Source organism: Heloderma suspectum, chromosome 4, assembly GCF_057233095.1.
Source record: "Heloderma suspectum isolate Gila_16-S chromosome 4, 16-S_ref, whole genome shotgun sequence".
Taxonomy (NCBI): Eukaryota; Metazoa; Chordata; class Lepidosauria; order Squamata; family Helodermatidae; genus Heloderma; species Heloderma suspectum.
The window spans coordinates 132,677,728-132,692,911 of NC_139461.1; the positions used below are offsets into that span (position 1 = coordinate 132,677,728).

General features: G+C 42.7%; 1 protein-coding gene across 3 annotated transcripts in view; it reads right to left on the reverse strand.

Moving 5' to 3' along the window:
* Positions 1-299: 299 nt before the first annotated feature.
* The window catches only part of ANKH (ANKH inorganic pyrophosphate transport regulator), a 126,867-nt gene continuing 111,982 nt past the window's right edge, over positions 300-15,184 (reverse strand). For all 3 annotated transcript variants that reach the window (XM_084850569.1, XM_084850571.1, XM_084850570.1), the window contains 4 exons: positions 8,204-8,333; positions 6,239-6,362; positions 5,340-5,439; positions 300-3,780 (listed from right to left, as the gene is read on the reverse strand). In XM_084850569.1, coding sequence (XP_084706695.1) covers positions 3,664-3,780; positions 5,340-5,439; positions 6,239-6,362; positions 8,204-8,333 — 471 coding nt within the window. In that variant the 3' untranslated portion in view covers positions 300-3,663. The remainder of the gene's footprint in view (positions 3,781-5,339; positions 5,440-6,238; positions 6,363-8,203; positions 8,334-15,184) is intronic.

The following is a 15,184-nucleotide window of genomic DNA, read 5'->3' on the forward strand; positions in this document are numbered from 1 at the left end:
ACGAATATTGATCTATCCTTAGTTTTCCCCCCTCTGTATATTGCATATTCATGCGGTCTTTGTATATTGAAGTACCAGAGTACAAATTAGCTGCATGTCTCAAGTAGTTGACCTATCAAAGCACAGCATACAAAACATCTCTGTACAGCACCACCCTTATCTGTTTATAATGTCTGAGCATTACTTATATGTCGGCTTTAGTGATACTCTGAATCGATAGAGTCAGCTATGCACTGCAGCTGCTGGGCTCACTGGAGTTCAACTAGCCATTCAGAGGCAAAAGAATCCAGAGCAATATAAACAGTAATTGGTGTTTTTACATGATCAGGTAATATATATTCTATATATTACAGTAATTTATATAGCAATAAAAATACAAATAAGGGCCTTGATCCGGAAAATGCCTACATCCTATAGCATATACATAAATAGTCTATAGAGTGCTTACACAAACGTGGTTGCAGGTTTGAACTGTAGGGACTTCACAAACATTTGACTCTGAGTTCAGACACAGAAAGAAATCTTCTAGTGAACCTGCATTTGGCTAGAATATGTATAGCCTACTAAAAAAACAGGATTAGCATCCCAGATTTGTAAGCCATAGCTAGTTCAATTAAAAAAACATATTCAACAACACTTGTCAAACTCCGGTGTATCTTAATCTCTATTCATTATCTTCAATAACAACCATTTTCTTGGAATTCAAGCACCGTTTTTCTTAAATATGATTGCATCTGAAGTTGCAGTCATAGGTACAAAATCTCCATTATTTCAGCCATCCATATCCCCAGAGTTGCTATATATCCAAACATCTAGCTAGATAAGTATTTCAGCACTGAAATATTAGATCTTTAATTTTTTCCAGCTCTAAACCCAAATAAATATATTACAGCATACATTTCTAATGACATAGAATCATAGAATAGTAGGGTTGGAAGGGGCCTACAAGGCCATCGAGTCCAACCCCCTGCTCAATGCAGGAATCCAAGTCAGAGCATCCCTGACAGATGGTTGTCCAGCCTCATCTTGAATGCCTTCAGTGTGGGAGAGCCTACTACCTCCCTAGGGAATTGGTTCCATTGTCATATTGCTGTAGCTACATATCAAAAGGAACATCATAATAAAACTACTCTTCTCATTTTATTTCAGAAGAAATGCAAATTTGGAGTTGATCATGCTAGAGAAATCAATATTGTCACAGTGCAGAAAAATGAGCAACGTGTGTGTTTGTGCATGTGCTTACAGACATGATCACATGTATGTGTACACACAATGTACACTATACAGTATTGATTTCATCCAGTATATTTATTTAAGAAGCAGAAAACTTGTTGTTTGGATCTGTAATGTTCTCCTTTGCTGCTGCCATTGTTAATCAGCAACCCATTTTAGTTGAGAGCCACTCTGAAGAGGGGAAACTAAGTGACAGGCCAGGGTTCCCTTACATTTCCCATAGTAGGTTGCTGGAAAGCCCCACTGCCACAACCATTGTTTCCTACGCACGCACGCACGCGCACACACACACACACACACACCTCTGGCCTTTGGGGTTGGCAACTGGGGGCTTTTGTACTCAGCAGGCCGGATTTAGCCCTAGGGTCTCCTGATGCTGATCCCCATCCTAAACTGGTTTGCACAATCCTTGCTGGTTATGAAAATATTCACCACATCATCTTATTCCATTTGCACGTGTGCAAAACTGAATATCATCTATGCAGAGATTTAACATTTGCCAATACAGTACACTTCTTTGCAGTTAGGTTTCGGCACACAAGCAAACTTTGTTTTGTATTAGAATTTTTTTTACTGAGCTTTGGAAAAGTAAGAAACATAGCAGCCTAAAATAAATTACACATAATGTACAATATATATATTTATACACATTCACATGTATATATACACATATATTGATATACAATTGCAACTTTAAAGATTTTATCTGATCTAAGCTATCTGCCTCCAAAATCTAGAAAATGCCTTTGTGCAAAATTAAGTAAAATTATTTCACTGTTCTAAAGCTTATAGAAAAATATAATTTTGCTAAAGAAACCTTGAAATGTTTCATTTCAAGACCTTTCCTCTCAAGATTATGATGATGTCATGTCACATGGTCAAATTAAGCTCCTATATGGGCACTGAGGGTCGCACTTAGTTCCCTTTAAGCGCACACCCGCATAGCAAATGCCGGTGTCCTCAATTCAGCACTGCAGTACACAGTCAGAAGTGCAGGAAAGTCCCAAGGAAAGGCAGGTACCTCTTCCACCACATACTCACATCAACTGCAGGAAGCTGGTGGCCTGAATTGTATAGTCCTTGCTTGTCCCTGTTAGATTCTGGCTGGGAGATCAGTGAAGGCTGAAGTCCTGGGCAAAGGTGGACTACAAGTATCAGTGATGCACAAGCACATTCAGTCACCAAAGTGTAGGCCATGTGGACATAACCAGCCCAGTCAGATTAATGGGTGACAGGTGAAGCACTTATTTCTTTGACTGATGACCCCTTCTACAGCACTGCAGGATATCTGCTTCTGAACATCCTTCCTCCAATGTAGGCTTTGATATACCATTCAGTGTTGACAATATGTTGAAGCAAACTACCCTATACAGAGTTATCTACATGAAAGGAATATACCATGATATTCTCTGTACATTAGCATGTATATTGTTGAACTGACGGTACAAACAGCCATATTTGTTTTTAAAAAATGGATTAGAACTTTGGTTTAAGTATCAGTAATTTTTGTTTTTGTCATCTTCCTTTCAGGAAACAGCCCTGGAAACAACTGGTTGTACCACACCTCAGCCACAGTATTCTGCACAGCACTGAGCATGGGAACAAAAGCCTCTCAAAGACAGGGTTTTAGGCTGGAAACTAATATTCTGTATAAAGCTTCTGAATTAAATGTTCACAATTGTTTTAGAAAATAGTTATAAGATTAGTGTAGTACAGATAACGGTTCACAGTTGATTAACCAGAAAATAGAAAGACTACTTTGTATCTTAGGTGATGTAATCAATTTAAACAGAAGTCTTGTCCTGTATTCATCACTGTCTATTTAATATATTCCACCTGTCACTTACTCTTTCTTGATTTCTGTCTCGGCATCCTGTTTTGTATACAATATATACACTGAATAATGAGAAAGCCAAACTCAATAATCCCCCATGACACAAGTCAAAGAGCAAAGTCATTTTCAGGCAAGTAAAATAAAGCTAATGTTGTTGTAGTTTTCAAATGTTGCATTTTTAATCTTTCATTAATATAAAAAAGAAGTGTGTGTGTGTGTGTGTGTGTGTGTGAGAGGGTGGGGAGGGGGGAAGCACTGGAGGAGGTGAAAGGACAGCAGCAGAATCCATGAATAAACAGAGTGACTTTGGGTTGACAAATGGAGACTGTCCAAAGAAGGGAGGCTCCCTCTGCTGTGTAGCAGCCACATCTTTTGAGTTTGGAGTGAGAGAAGAAATTCAGTTGAAGAAAAGAAGAAAAAAAAAGCAGAGACTGTTCCTTTAAGTCTCTCATCCATGCCAGCATACTTGGTATGCTAGGGAATTCATTATCTGAAACCTTTGGAATCAAGGCCTCTTTATTAAAAATAAACAATAAAGTATGAGAGAAGAAATATGCTTTCAGTTGTCCCTGCAGAAAACAGTCACCTCCCATTTGTTATTCATTCTCTTCTCTCATTTCTACGATGTCCGTCATTTCCTCTGTTTGAGGCATGTCAGTCATTGCGGAGTCTTCACCTTCTGCTGCAGTCTCATTGTCATTCCTCTTCTTTTTCTGGGTTGGAAAACAGAGCACTGTGGTAGATGGCCTGCAGTCTTGCTGGATCTTAAACCAAGGAAACTAAATACTCCAGAAATGTTCAGACCTAATGCTCACCAATAAATCTGTTCTGAGCTGTACCACTTCAGGATCAACCTATACACAATGTTGTGTGTAGTTTCCCCAGTCTTCTCTTGCATAAAAAGCCTCCTAGGTGGCAATCTTAATTCATTCTTCTATGCCAGTTTTCTTCTGTCCCTAAATCACACATCCCCTCCCGCGCTTGTTGCTTTTGGCTCAATGGGGGGACAGATAAAGGAAAAATTCCCCTCCACCTATCACCTATCCAGAATCACCGTTCCTGTTGGCAGGCTGCTTTAGAAAAACAAAGAAAATGCCAAGGGAACAGGTATGTGCCAGTTTGAGCCTCATGTCACTAAATGCTCCAATCCCAAAAACAAGATGTTAGGGAGAAGACTAGACTAAAAAAAACCGTTCTCTCTGACATCAAGGTTTTGTTTTTTTAAAACACACAGGGGATTTTTGTATGGAAAAATCCCCTGCATGTACACCCTGCTGCCCCGCCCCCCCAAAAACAGCAATCAGGGCCCTGTTTCCATGACAATGGAAGGAGAAGGAAAGAGTGGCTTACTCACATGTTTTCTAGGAGCCGCTTTTGGTCCAGGCAGGGCTCCATGGGGGTGTGCATCACCCCATTTTAAGTCACTTCTCCTAACATACTTCTGGGTAGGGTGGAGTGGGGGTTGGAGTGAACGTCATCTGAGTGGCAGGGGATGCTTAACCAATAAGAGAGGCTTCCCCCCTCCTGCAGGCTTTCCCCCCCTTTCTCCCTAACGAAGGTGCAAATTAGAAGTAATTACTTCCGATGTGTGCGAGAGAAGCCTCCTAATGAGCCCCAGTTTTTCTAACCCATCATTGTACTGGATCGCTGTAACTGGGGGAAGAATTAATTACTTCCAATGTGTGCAAATAAGAGAGAAGCTTCCTAACGAGACCCAAACTTTGTATCCTGTTGCTGTGCTTGATTGTTGTATGGGGGAGGGGGGGATGAATTATTTCCAATGTGGCCATTTGGGAGAGAAGCCTAACTGAGCACATTGTTACTTCTAAGTAGACACTAAGTGGTTTGTGCTGGGAATCACAGGAACAGGAGACAGAAAACACCCACTGACCGGGCTCAGGGTGAAAGGCACACCCTGGGCAGGGCTAGCATGCCCGAGGTCAATGCGGGGGTTGGGGCACACAGCAACTATATTGGGGAGAACCCGACTTTAGGAAAAGAATCGGACTTTAAGCAGTCTCAGGAAATCCGTTCTTTCCCTGATAAGCTCCAGGGTGGCTGCTGGATGGTCACGATGTCATCTATCCCTAACGACCTCAACATGCAGCTGACTTGGAATAAATCGCTGGTGGAAACACAGCCCAGGTCTCAAGCTGAGTTCAAATTCACATTCCTGGAATTCAAGAGCCATCCCCACTAACCTAAGTTTAGCGGCAGCAGTTAGACTAGAAGTCTGTTTCTCTACAGAAACTTCCTATAAGTCATTTCTTACCTGTTTCTGATAGACGTAACAAGCTGCTATTGCAACCATAGTAGATTCTCCTACAAAGCCAGCTAGAAGTGAGCCTACGCCCAGGGTGGCTCCGTGGACCCTAGAAACACCAGAAAGAAAAATGTACCAGCTTCTGTGATCACCTCTCTCTCTCTCTCTCTCTCATTCTCTCTCTCTCATACATAAATAATCCTTAGTCATTGTGTGTTTCTACAATAAAGGGTATCAACATGATAAAGGCTAAACATTATTGGCATTTTATTTATTTTTGTTTGTCATTATTGGCATTTTAAACAAGATGATGTTTTGTAGCGTAATAGACTAAAATGAGCAGCTTTGTCACCTGTAACAATCCCTTTCCCTCGCCCAGTCATTGGCTCTGATGTCACAGAATGTTGATTGCTAGCTGTTAACACGCAACTTTAATCATCGCTGCAGCAGCGGTAAAGAGTCAGCTTGGACTTACACAGGACCTCAGGACAAAGGGGCCCATGATGGGAGAGGGAGGCTGGGGAGCTGAGTGGTCCATTTGGGGGTGGCAAAATTTGTGTAAATAGAAGTTTTTGTTTAGTTACAGTAGAACAGAATAGATAGGTTATATAGATGAAGTTATACGTACAGGTTTAAGTCTTGTGTTGTGTTTCTCTTTAATAAATGAATACTGAAATGATGGCACCAATATCTCTTGCCTCTCTTCATAGCCTTTCTTAGCAAATTAGCACTTGCATGCATTATAAGAGAACTGTGAGCCTGCTAAGTAGCCATCTGATGTGGATGCAGAATACGGTGGATGGAGAATACTGTGGTTTTATTTTATACGTGGGACAGTTCGCAGGTGTGGGTTGCAGGTGGTGTGGCGGCTTAGAAAGAAATGAAAGGGGACAAAAAGTGTAACTTACCCCATGTAGGGCAGCACAATCAGACTGGTGATGAGGACAATGATCCGCAGTACTGAGCTAGGGGCCAGCACGAAAGTCTTTTTCAGTGTCATCAACCATCCTGTCAGGTGTGCCCTTACTGTGACTGTAAAAAGAGTGTCGGAACGAGAATCAGATACTGGGAGCAAGAGCTTGGCTACAGGTTCTGCTTGTGGCAGAGATAATTCTGGTTCTCTCCAGAAAAATCATTTGTCTTCTGGTAGCCGTCAGGTATCACATCGTGGCTCAGAGTTCATGGTTCGCAGATTCCCAACAGGGGCATCATTAGTGGTTACAGATGTTCCGTGCATTTAAACTATTGACATTTGTGATGTGTCCACATATTAGGTAAGAAGCTGGAGATGCCACTTGACATTAACAGCCACACCTGGTCATAAATTGTATGAACAAGCCCTGATTCCTTCTACTGCTGGACAAAACAGCAATTAAATTTATTTCATTTGCCAATAAAAAACCCAAACATTCTTTACTGTCACTGAACAGGCAATCTGGGTGGCTCCGATAGCCCTGTGGCACCAAAAGTATGGTCAGTTGCCCCCCTTGTTGCGTCTGCTAACTATGCTTTTCTGCCAGGACCGTGATGCTAACCCTAACCTTAACCTTCCTCATCTTAAAAGCTGTTGCATCACAACAGCAGGTCCTAGGCTTGAACCATTAGGAATGCAAATCGGTAGTGCCTACATTGGTTCAAGTTATGATAAACGTGCAGAAGACCTATTAATTAATAATATATATTTCTCATAACTTGAACCAATTTAGATTTTACTTAAAACAGCAGTTGAATCTCAGGGTGTATGTGTCACTGATTGTTGTTAATGCGGAAAAGTATGTGGAGGATAACAAAAACACACAGTGTAGGTTTTACTTGGGTCTAGTTTGCACAAACAATGGATGAGGTGGTACACCTGTTTCTGAATTGTACTTCAGACTGCAGGGAGCCAATGTGGCTGAACTCAAGGTTATTAACTGGCACTGGGCATTTCCATCATATTATGCCAGTGCCATATCATCTACACTGGTTCCCGGTCTGTTTCTGGGCCCAATACCCATGCTGGTCTTAACCTTTAACGCCTTTAACTGCTTGGGACCAGGTTATCTGAAAGATCACCTTCTCCCACATAACATGCCTGAACCTTAAGATCCTCTTCAGAGGCTCTGTGCCAAGTGCCCCACCAAGTGAAGTGAGACAGAGGGCTACCAGGGAGAAGGCTTTCTCAATGGTGGCACACCATCTGTGAAATAGCCTCCCCAGAGAGGCTCACCTGGTACCTTAGCTATGGTCGTCTTGGTGCTAGGTGAAAAATGCTTTCACTCACCCAGGCCTTTTAAAACCAGCCTTCTTCAACTGTCATTTTAAAATCCGGGCTCTCCATGTTAGATTTGTAATTTACTGTATATTTGTACTGCTTTATTGGTTTTATCTTTTTCTCTGATGGTGAAAATAGTATTTGTTTTTAATATTATATTTTTGAATATATTTTTTATTGTTTCAATTTTTTGTGAGCCATCAAGAGAACTTATATAGACATAGCTAATAAAACAATAGCAACAATAATAATTCATTACATATCCCTGTGCACAGAAAACTAAGTATCAGAGACAAGAGTTCTAGCTTAGCCTTCTCCTGGATGAGCTACATTTCTATGTGCATAGAATTCTTTTTAGTGGTGCAGTCTCCCATCTGCAATCTGAACAATGCAAGAAGGTTTACCACCCTGTCTGCTGTTTGCATTAACTAGGCCCAAGTGCTGCTTCTTGGTGAAGTTGCACTAAGTGTAGAAAAAACACCAAATTATGGTGATATCACTGCAATCTCTCCAGTTGAACATGGCCAGATGTTTATACAGAGCAGGGAATGGCCAAGAGGAATGCTTAGGAGCAAGACATAATTTTATGGATTGTTCCCTCCCTCCCCATTCCCCATACCTGGAACTGGGAAAAAGGAGAAGATACGAAGAGGAATGACACAGAGCTCTGCAAAGGCAAAATCGACTCCAATTATGTCTACTAAAATCTTCTCCGACACATTAGGAGTCCAAAACATCACAAAACAGAGCTGGAGAAGGAGAACCAGAAAAGAAACATTAAAAACTGGGGACTATCTCATACCTCTGATTTTAACATAATTTGTAAATGGTCCCCCATGATGGTTAAATGTGTCTAGTGGCTGCTAGGAACCACTGTAGCACATTTTCACCTAATAGCAAAAAAGCACACATTTCAGATACCTCAAGGTATCCTACCCTCCCTGCAGAATTCAGTCTTGTTAGGAAACCTTCCTGTTCCATATAACATATTTTCCTAGCTCCATGGCATAGTGACCAGCTCCTGCACCTTTCTAGCTCTTCCAAAACAACTGTCTGGCATGCAGACCTACAGCTCACTATAAAATATTGCTAAACCATATTAGTACTACATGCCTAGGGTACTGATTTTGTCTTTCTTGAACAACATTCCAACTTTCCATGCTGTATTTTGGGGGGCGGGGTGTGTGTGTGAAACCTAGGGGATGTGCAGAAGCAGTTTGTGAAGTGGCAGGGGTCTGCTACTCAAAGGGAAAAAAGGAAGTTACCATAATCTGTTGGGCTAATAGCCTAAACTAGCACTTGTTTTTCAAGTGTATTTCTGAATCTCACTGAAAAAAGGATTTTTCCTATTGATTTCTAGGAGATAAAGGGTTTCATTCAACATTGTTGGGCCTTCGTGAACTTTGTTCAGCTCCATAATTCAATAAGGGTCAACGCTTTGTTGGCATATTCTCGGAAATTTATTCAGCAGATGAATCATGAAGGGCAGGACAGGAGAGGACAAGCCAGGCCAGAGAACTGTACATTTCAAATGCATTACAAACCAGCTCAACCAGCTTACCCCTTAAATGATGGGCAGCAAAGAGCTAAAAACCTGATGGGTTGGTTTTCCTATGGCACATGCAATCAAATTTAAATGAAACGTGTTTATTTTTGTTAATGAAAATGTTGGCTAAAGTACATCTGCCCAGGGTCATGATAGTCTAGCTCGAGAGAGGAAAGGCTGTAAAAGAGTCAGTGTTCTAGATGGAGAAGACCTATAAATGGGACTTTGCAAAACCAGGGATAGGACACACAGTTCTTTAATTTTTTTTAAAAAAATGTAAGTAAGTTTTGGGCTGTTTCTCACAAAAAGGTTTATCTGAGCAATTAGAACTCTGTAAAATGTCACCATGCAGTTTAATAGGACTTTAAAAACTAGTTGTGCACTTTTCTGGTAAATGTATAAACATAAATTTGCACATTCTGGCCAGAGTAGAAAGTTCACAATACATGGTGAACATAAGCCAAGAAATGCTGGGTAAGCACCATTGCAATTACTAGGTGTTGTGCAAACACACCGTTTGTTTCTCACATCTGGATCCCACTCTTCCTTCAAGAAGCTCAGGGAAGAATATAACAGCCCTGTAAAGTACATAAGGCCGACAGATACTGCGTACCTTGAGCCAGTAGCAGGGCTGGGCCTCCAATGAGGTGGGGTAAGTCTCCCGCCTCAGGTGGCAGATCTGGAAGGACGGTGGATCCTGTGCGCCCTGCCACCGAGAGGGCCGTGGGTCCCAGTGCCGCCACTGCCCCATGCCTCTCAAAATGAGACATAGAGTAGGCAGCCGCTTGGGAAAGTCCCACAGACCACTCTCCTGCTGCAGCAGGAAAGCGGCCATTACAATTCTCTGGAGCAGCTGCTGCCGCCCACCCTATGCCTCACTCTGAGTAAGGCACAGCTGGGTGGCTGCTCCCCTGCTGCAGCAAATGCCTTGCTCAGAGTGAGGCATAGGGTGGGTAGTGGCAGCAGCTCTGCCCTCACTCTGAGGGGTCTTCATGAGAGAGAGGCATTGGCGGGGCGGAGATCACCGGTGCTGCCTCATCACAAGCAGTCTCCAGGGCCAGCTCCCTGCCAATGCCTTGCTCTCACAAAGGACCCCTCAGAGCGAGGTATTGAGGGGAAGTCAGGTGGAGGTAGGTAGGAAGGGGGAAGAGGGCAGGGGTGGCAGCAGGTCATGCTCCTCTCCCTGAGAATGGCTCCCACACGAAGCAGCAGCATGCTCTCCTCTTCCCCCCATCCCCCAGCAGTGGCATGTTCTCCTGCTGCAGGCGGTCTTGCGGCAGCCCTGCCCAGTAAGTTTCATGACTGGGGATTTGAGATATATTTAATCTCTACTGGATTAAATACACCACACTGGCCAGTCATGCCAATATAGATTTCCCAGTTCTCAGACACATAAGTACATCCATAAACCAAATATCCTGCTTTACATGGAGGAGAAAGCTATCAATGGATACTAAGTTATGATGGCTATATATTACCTCCAGTATCCAAGGCAGTATGCCTTTCTATACCAATTGCTGGGGAATATGAGTAGGAGGGTACTATAACTGTACTCATGTCCTACTGGTGGGCTTCCCAGGGGTATCTGGTTGGCTACAGTGCAAACAGAATGCTGGACTAGAATTCTGGCCGTTGGTCTGAAATAGCTCTACCTGAAATGGCTCTACTTATCTTCACTATCCAGCACTTCCAACCTTCACTATCCCACACTTCCAACGAAGCTAATGCGCCTTTTCTTCCTACAGGACAGATAATTTGAGACCTCAAAGGTGACCTTGCTTTTGAGAGAAGAAACTAAATTGTAGAGAATGACAGCAGCTAATGCAAGTTGAGCACATAATGTCCAAATTAAAAATTTCTTTTGAAGGGACTATGATTTTATTGTGTTACAAATGTACACAGCTATAACAGATTAAAATAAGTTCAAGGCTTTATAAAAGCTCTCCTTTTTATTGTTCTAATTCTTGGAAGTGATTTATCTACTATTATGGTTGAAGACATTTTAGAGATTGGATTTGGGGGATGTGAAAAGGAGCTATGATTTTCACAGCATTGTCGTATGGTGATTTAAACCTTAGCATACTGGGAGAAATAAGAAAGGTCTGCTTGTCATGAAAAGTTGAAATTCTTATGAAAGTACAATTCCCTACATGCATAAAGAGATCCATTTATACCCCTAAAGAGAATAGCATGATCTTTTTGTTTAGTTTTTTTGGGGGGGTAATGTAGTGTATACCTCTCATTTATATGAGTATCTGCCATCTCTATATATTTGAGAGTGACAAACCCCCACTGATTTTACTGCAATATCTTGCTACAAGAGCTCAAGCACGGCACAGATCTATACACAAAATGATGTCCACATTATTTGGGAAATTAGACTTAAATGGCTTTCTTCTTCTTGCACTGAATATAAATGCCAACAACTCTATTCTGTACGAAACGCAGCTCCCATCGAAGTGGTCCCCTGTTCCTTATAAACACAATGGATAACTCTGCTTGTTGCATTATACATGCAATATGGAGAAAATATACTCTCTTCTGCTTGAAAACTGTATTTGCATGTTTATTCTAAAAGAATCTAACCAATTCACAAACGTTATTAGATTGCCTTAAAAACATTGCTCACAGTTAACTGGAGATCATGCTATAGAAAGCAAACTTCGGAGGATTGGCTGTAAAACTCCAAAGCAGAGAGTTTAGGAATATTTGGAAGTTGGCACACATAAATGGATAATGGAGATCTTGCAGGGGGGTCATTTGCCTGGCAGTAGTGTAGACAGGGTGTTAAGAGGCAGTTTGTCACAAGGGTTTTCTGTAGCTTCTGGTTCAGAAGCAGAGGGCCAAAATACACATGACATTAAGCACATATTTTAAAAAGCCACTTTCAGAAAAATCCATGCAGGGTTCCCAGTCTGAATCCGGTGAACGGGGAGAGGGTTTCACCCTATGTTCCCTGTGCCTTTTCCCCACCAAGAATCCTCCAACAGCTGAAATTTGCTCCTGAAAGTGTTATTTTGAGTAAGCAGCAACTTTGGAAGAAATAGTAGCTTAGAGTGGATGATTCAGAGGGAAAATGGTGGAAGGAGGAAGAGATTAAACCCCTCCCCATTCACCATGGTCCTGATCCAGATTGCGGCCCCACATGGCTCCTTTTTCTGAAAAAAGAAAAGTGGTCAGTGCTAAGCACACACTTGATAAACTAATCCAAGCAAAGACCCACCCTGCTGGTAACTTAGATCACAGTCCTAGACAGATATATGCATGTGCATACATCCTATAAAACCAGCTACTCCCACTTGAGCATGGCCAAGTTAAGATCATCATCAAGCCCTTGTCCATGTCTTCCCATCTTCTCATATTAGGTGGCTACTGACTGAAGAAGGTTGCCGCTGTCCCATCTGTGGAAAGTGAATAGAGGTTGGAAACTGGCAGAGTTGTAACTTGGTAGCTCAGTTGTTCTCTCCCTGTTAGCACACAAGAACCTAATTCTTACTGCTGTTTAGCTCAGTGGATGGGGACACTTCATAATTCATTGGTTATTTTAGGGAGGATTTAGTCCCACTAGTAAAGCTGAAGCAACTAGCCTGACATCTAATTCAGTTTACTGAGGGATGTCACACATATATTTTCAGGTAAAGTAGCAAAAATAGGGAATTGTAATAGTTATGTTTTTAGTTGATTTGAAAATAAAGCCCTCTAGTGAGAATATTCACTGCACAAACTTTGGGTTGGATCCAGATTTAATGGGTGTACTTGAACTGGGTCTACTTGAAGTACGGCTAATCCTTTACACAGAGGACTTTTTTCTAATGAATTTAAAGCCTGTCAAGGTATCTCAGATACACACACACACCAATTTCATTCAGTTAGGCTACTCTTACCCATATGTGAAGAAACATGCAGAACACATGTTCTGCACATGCAGAGCAGCCCACTGTCAATATGGCATTAACCAATTCCTTCAATTAAAGAGTGACAGAAAGACAGGGAGAGATTCTTCCACTGCAAAGGTTACAATGATCTAGTCAGATCTTTTAAAAATGCACCCTGCACCTTCTTGCACAAAGAACATAACGTACAGAACAGGAAATGCCAAGAGATGCAACACCATAGGTGCAAAATGTTCAGCACAGAAATCTGTCATGTCAACGTGTACATCTACACCAAATACAGCATCACAAAGATGTCCAAGAGATACTGGGTTGCCCAGTTCTGCTTCTTTCTATTTATATCTCTTTGGTATCAGAGTGAAGAAGGAATGCAGGAAGCTGGGTAACACCAACTCAGCCCATTGGTCCATCTAGCTGACTACGGTCTGAAACCCTGAAGAGCCGCTACCAGTCAGTGTAGAGTGGAAGTGATCCTTCAGGGTTTCAGAGTTTGCCAGTTCTCCTTGGAGATGCCAGGGTTTGAATTTCGGCATTCCTGCTTGCACAGCATGTGTTCTGCCACCGAGCTATGGATCTTCCCCTGTGTAATAAAACCACCAACCACTGAAAGCTTGGTAAGCAAATCTCAGTAGCCACGATCCAAAGGAGCTACATAACACAAAAGTAGAGACTTCATCTGGAGCTTCTGCTACTGCAATTCCCGTAGCTGATGAGGCAAGCTCTTGGAAAACTAGAACAGCAGCTTGCCTCATCGACTCTGGCAGCTGCAGTAGCCAAAAAACCTCAGGGAAAACACTGGCTATTTGCATACCTCTTTTACACATCTCTCCTTCTAGATATTCCCCCACTCGCCAGGTTCAAATCTGAACTTTTCCTCTTTACTCCAATAACTAACCAGCTGGGGAGAGATTTAGATTCTGGACTTACTGGTTTCACAGGCCCTCCTCTTTAGATGGTATTATGTATTACTTTGCTTACTTCAAAATGTGGTCAGCCGTCCCTGCTGAATTTGTAGGCCCTTCCTGTTCATTCTTCTGAGTAGAGACCTGGGGCCTGTCTTCATGGGTGGTTTGTTGCAGATTGGGACCGTTTGGAGGTCCTTTGTGGCATATGATGTTGTGGCCAGTCTGCAGCCACCCTGGAGCTTACCCCAGGGGAGCTGCATTTTTGCAGAGCAATTTTACTCTGTTTTTTCCCCTTTAGTTTGGCTTCCCTGCAGTTCAGCTGCTGTATGCACATCCCTCTGCTTTAAATACAGTATGATTGGGGTGTTCCTAGGGCTGTGCCTTTCACCTAGCCGTGACCTCGGTAACATAGGTAACTAGAGTAATTTGCCTGCCTTTCCAACTCATCAAAGCACTAGAGTGCTCTTCCATGCCTTCAGAATCACACTGTACCTCCTTTTCACCAGTGGGAGTAACTAGCCTCCATTTCCCAGCCTGTCCTCCGTGAGAGCCTTCTTTTACGGTTGTGTAACTTTGCTTCTCTGATGCTTGTGTTACTTCACTGCTTCTGTGCATGGAGGGAAAGGACTGACTGGAGTTAACTTCCTCTGGCCACCTCCTCTCTGCCCTCTCCCGCATTCTTTAGTTTTCACTGTATCACCATGTTGATACAGCAAAATACCAGGGCTGCAGGCTCCCGCTCCTGGCTGCCTCCTCTCTCTAGATAGCTAGTACTTGAAACAGCACAGCTCTGATTTTCTCAGTGGGAAAAAGACACTACAGATTCTCAATGGGGGGAAAGCAGACAATAGAGGCTGCAGACTGAGAATGGGTGAAGCAGCTAGATTGCTGTATTTACTCCCTGGAAGTGTGCAACTGGGGTTTTATGACTGGGCAACACAGGCTGCAGACTGTCAAAGGCTGCAGGGGTGAAGCGGCTAGACCCCTGTATTTACTCCCTGGAAAAGGAGAAAGGGTGTGAGAGCTCTAACTCCCTAACTGTTGGCTGGAATGGGGCGAAATTGCACTGGTGGGGTACTCTCATGGGGAGCCTTCAGATGCTGTAGGGGATAATAATGTGGTAGCTGGGTGGGGGGGAGCCTCTCTCACTGGTTGAGTAGCACCCGCTGGGTTGATTATGTTCAGTTCTACTCCCCCCACCCAACCTGGAAGTACGTTGCTTTCAAGTGCTGTGTTATCTGTGAAAAGCAGATTTT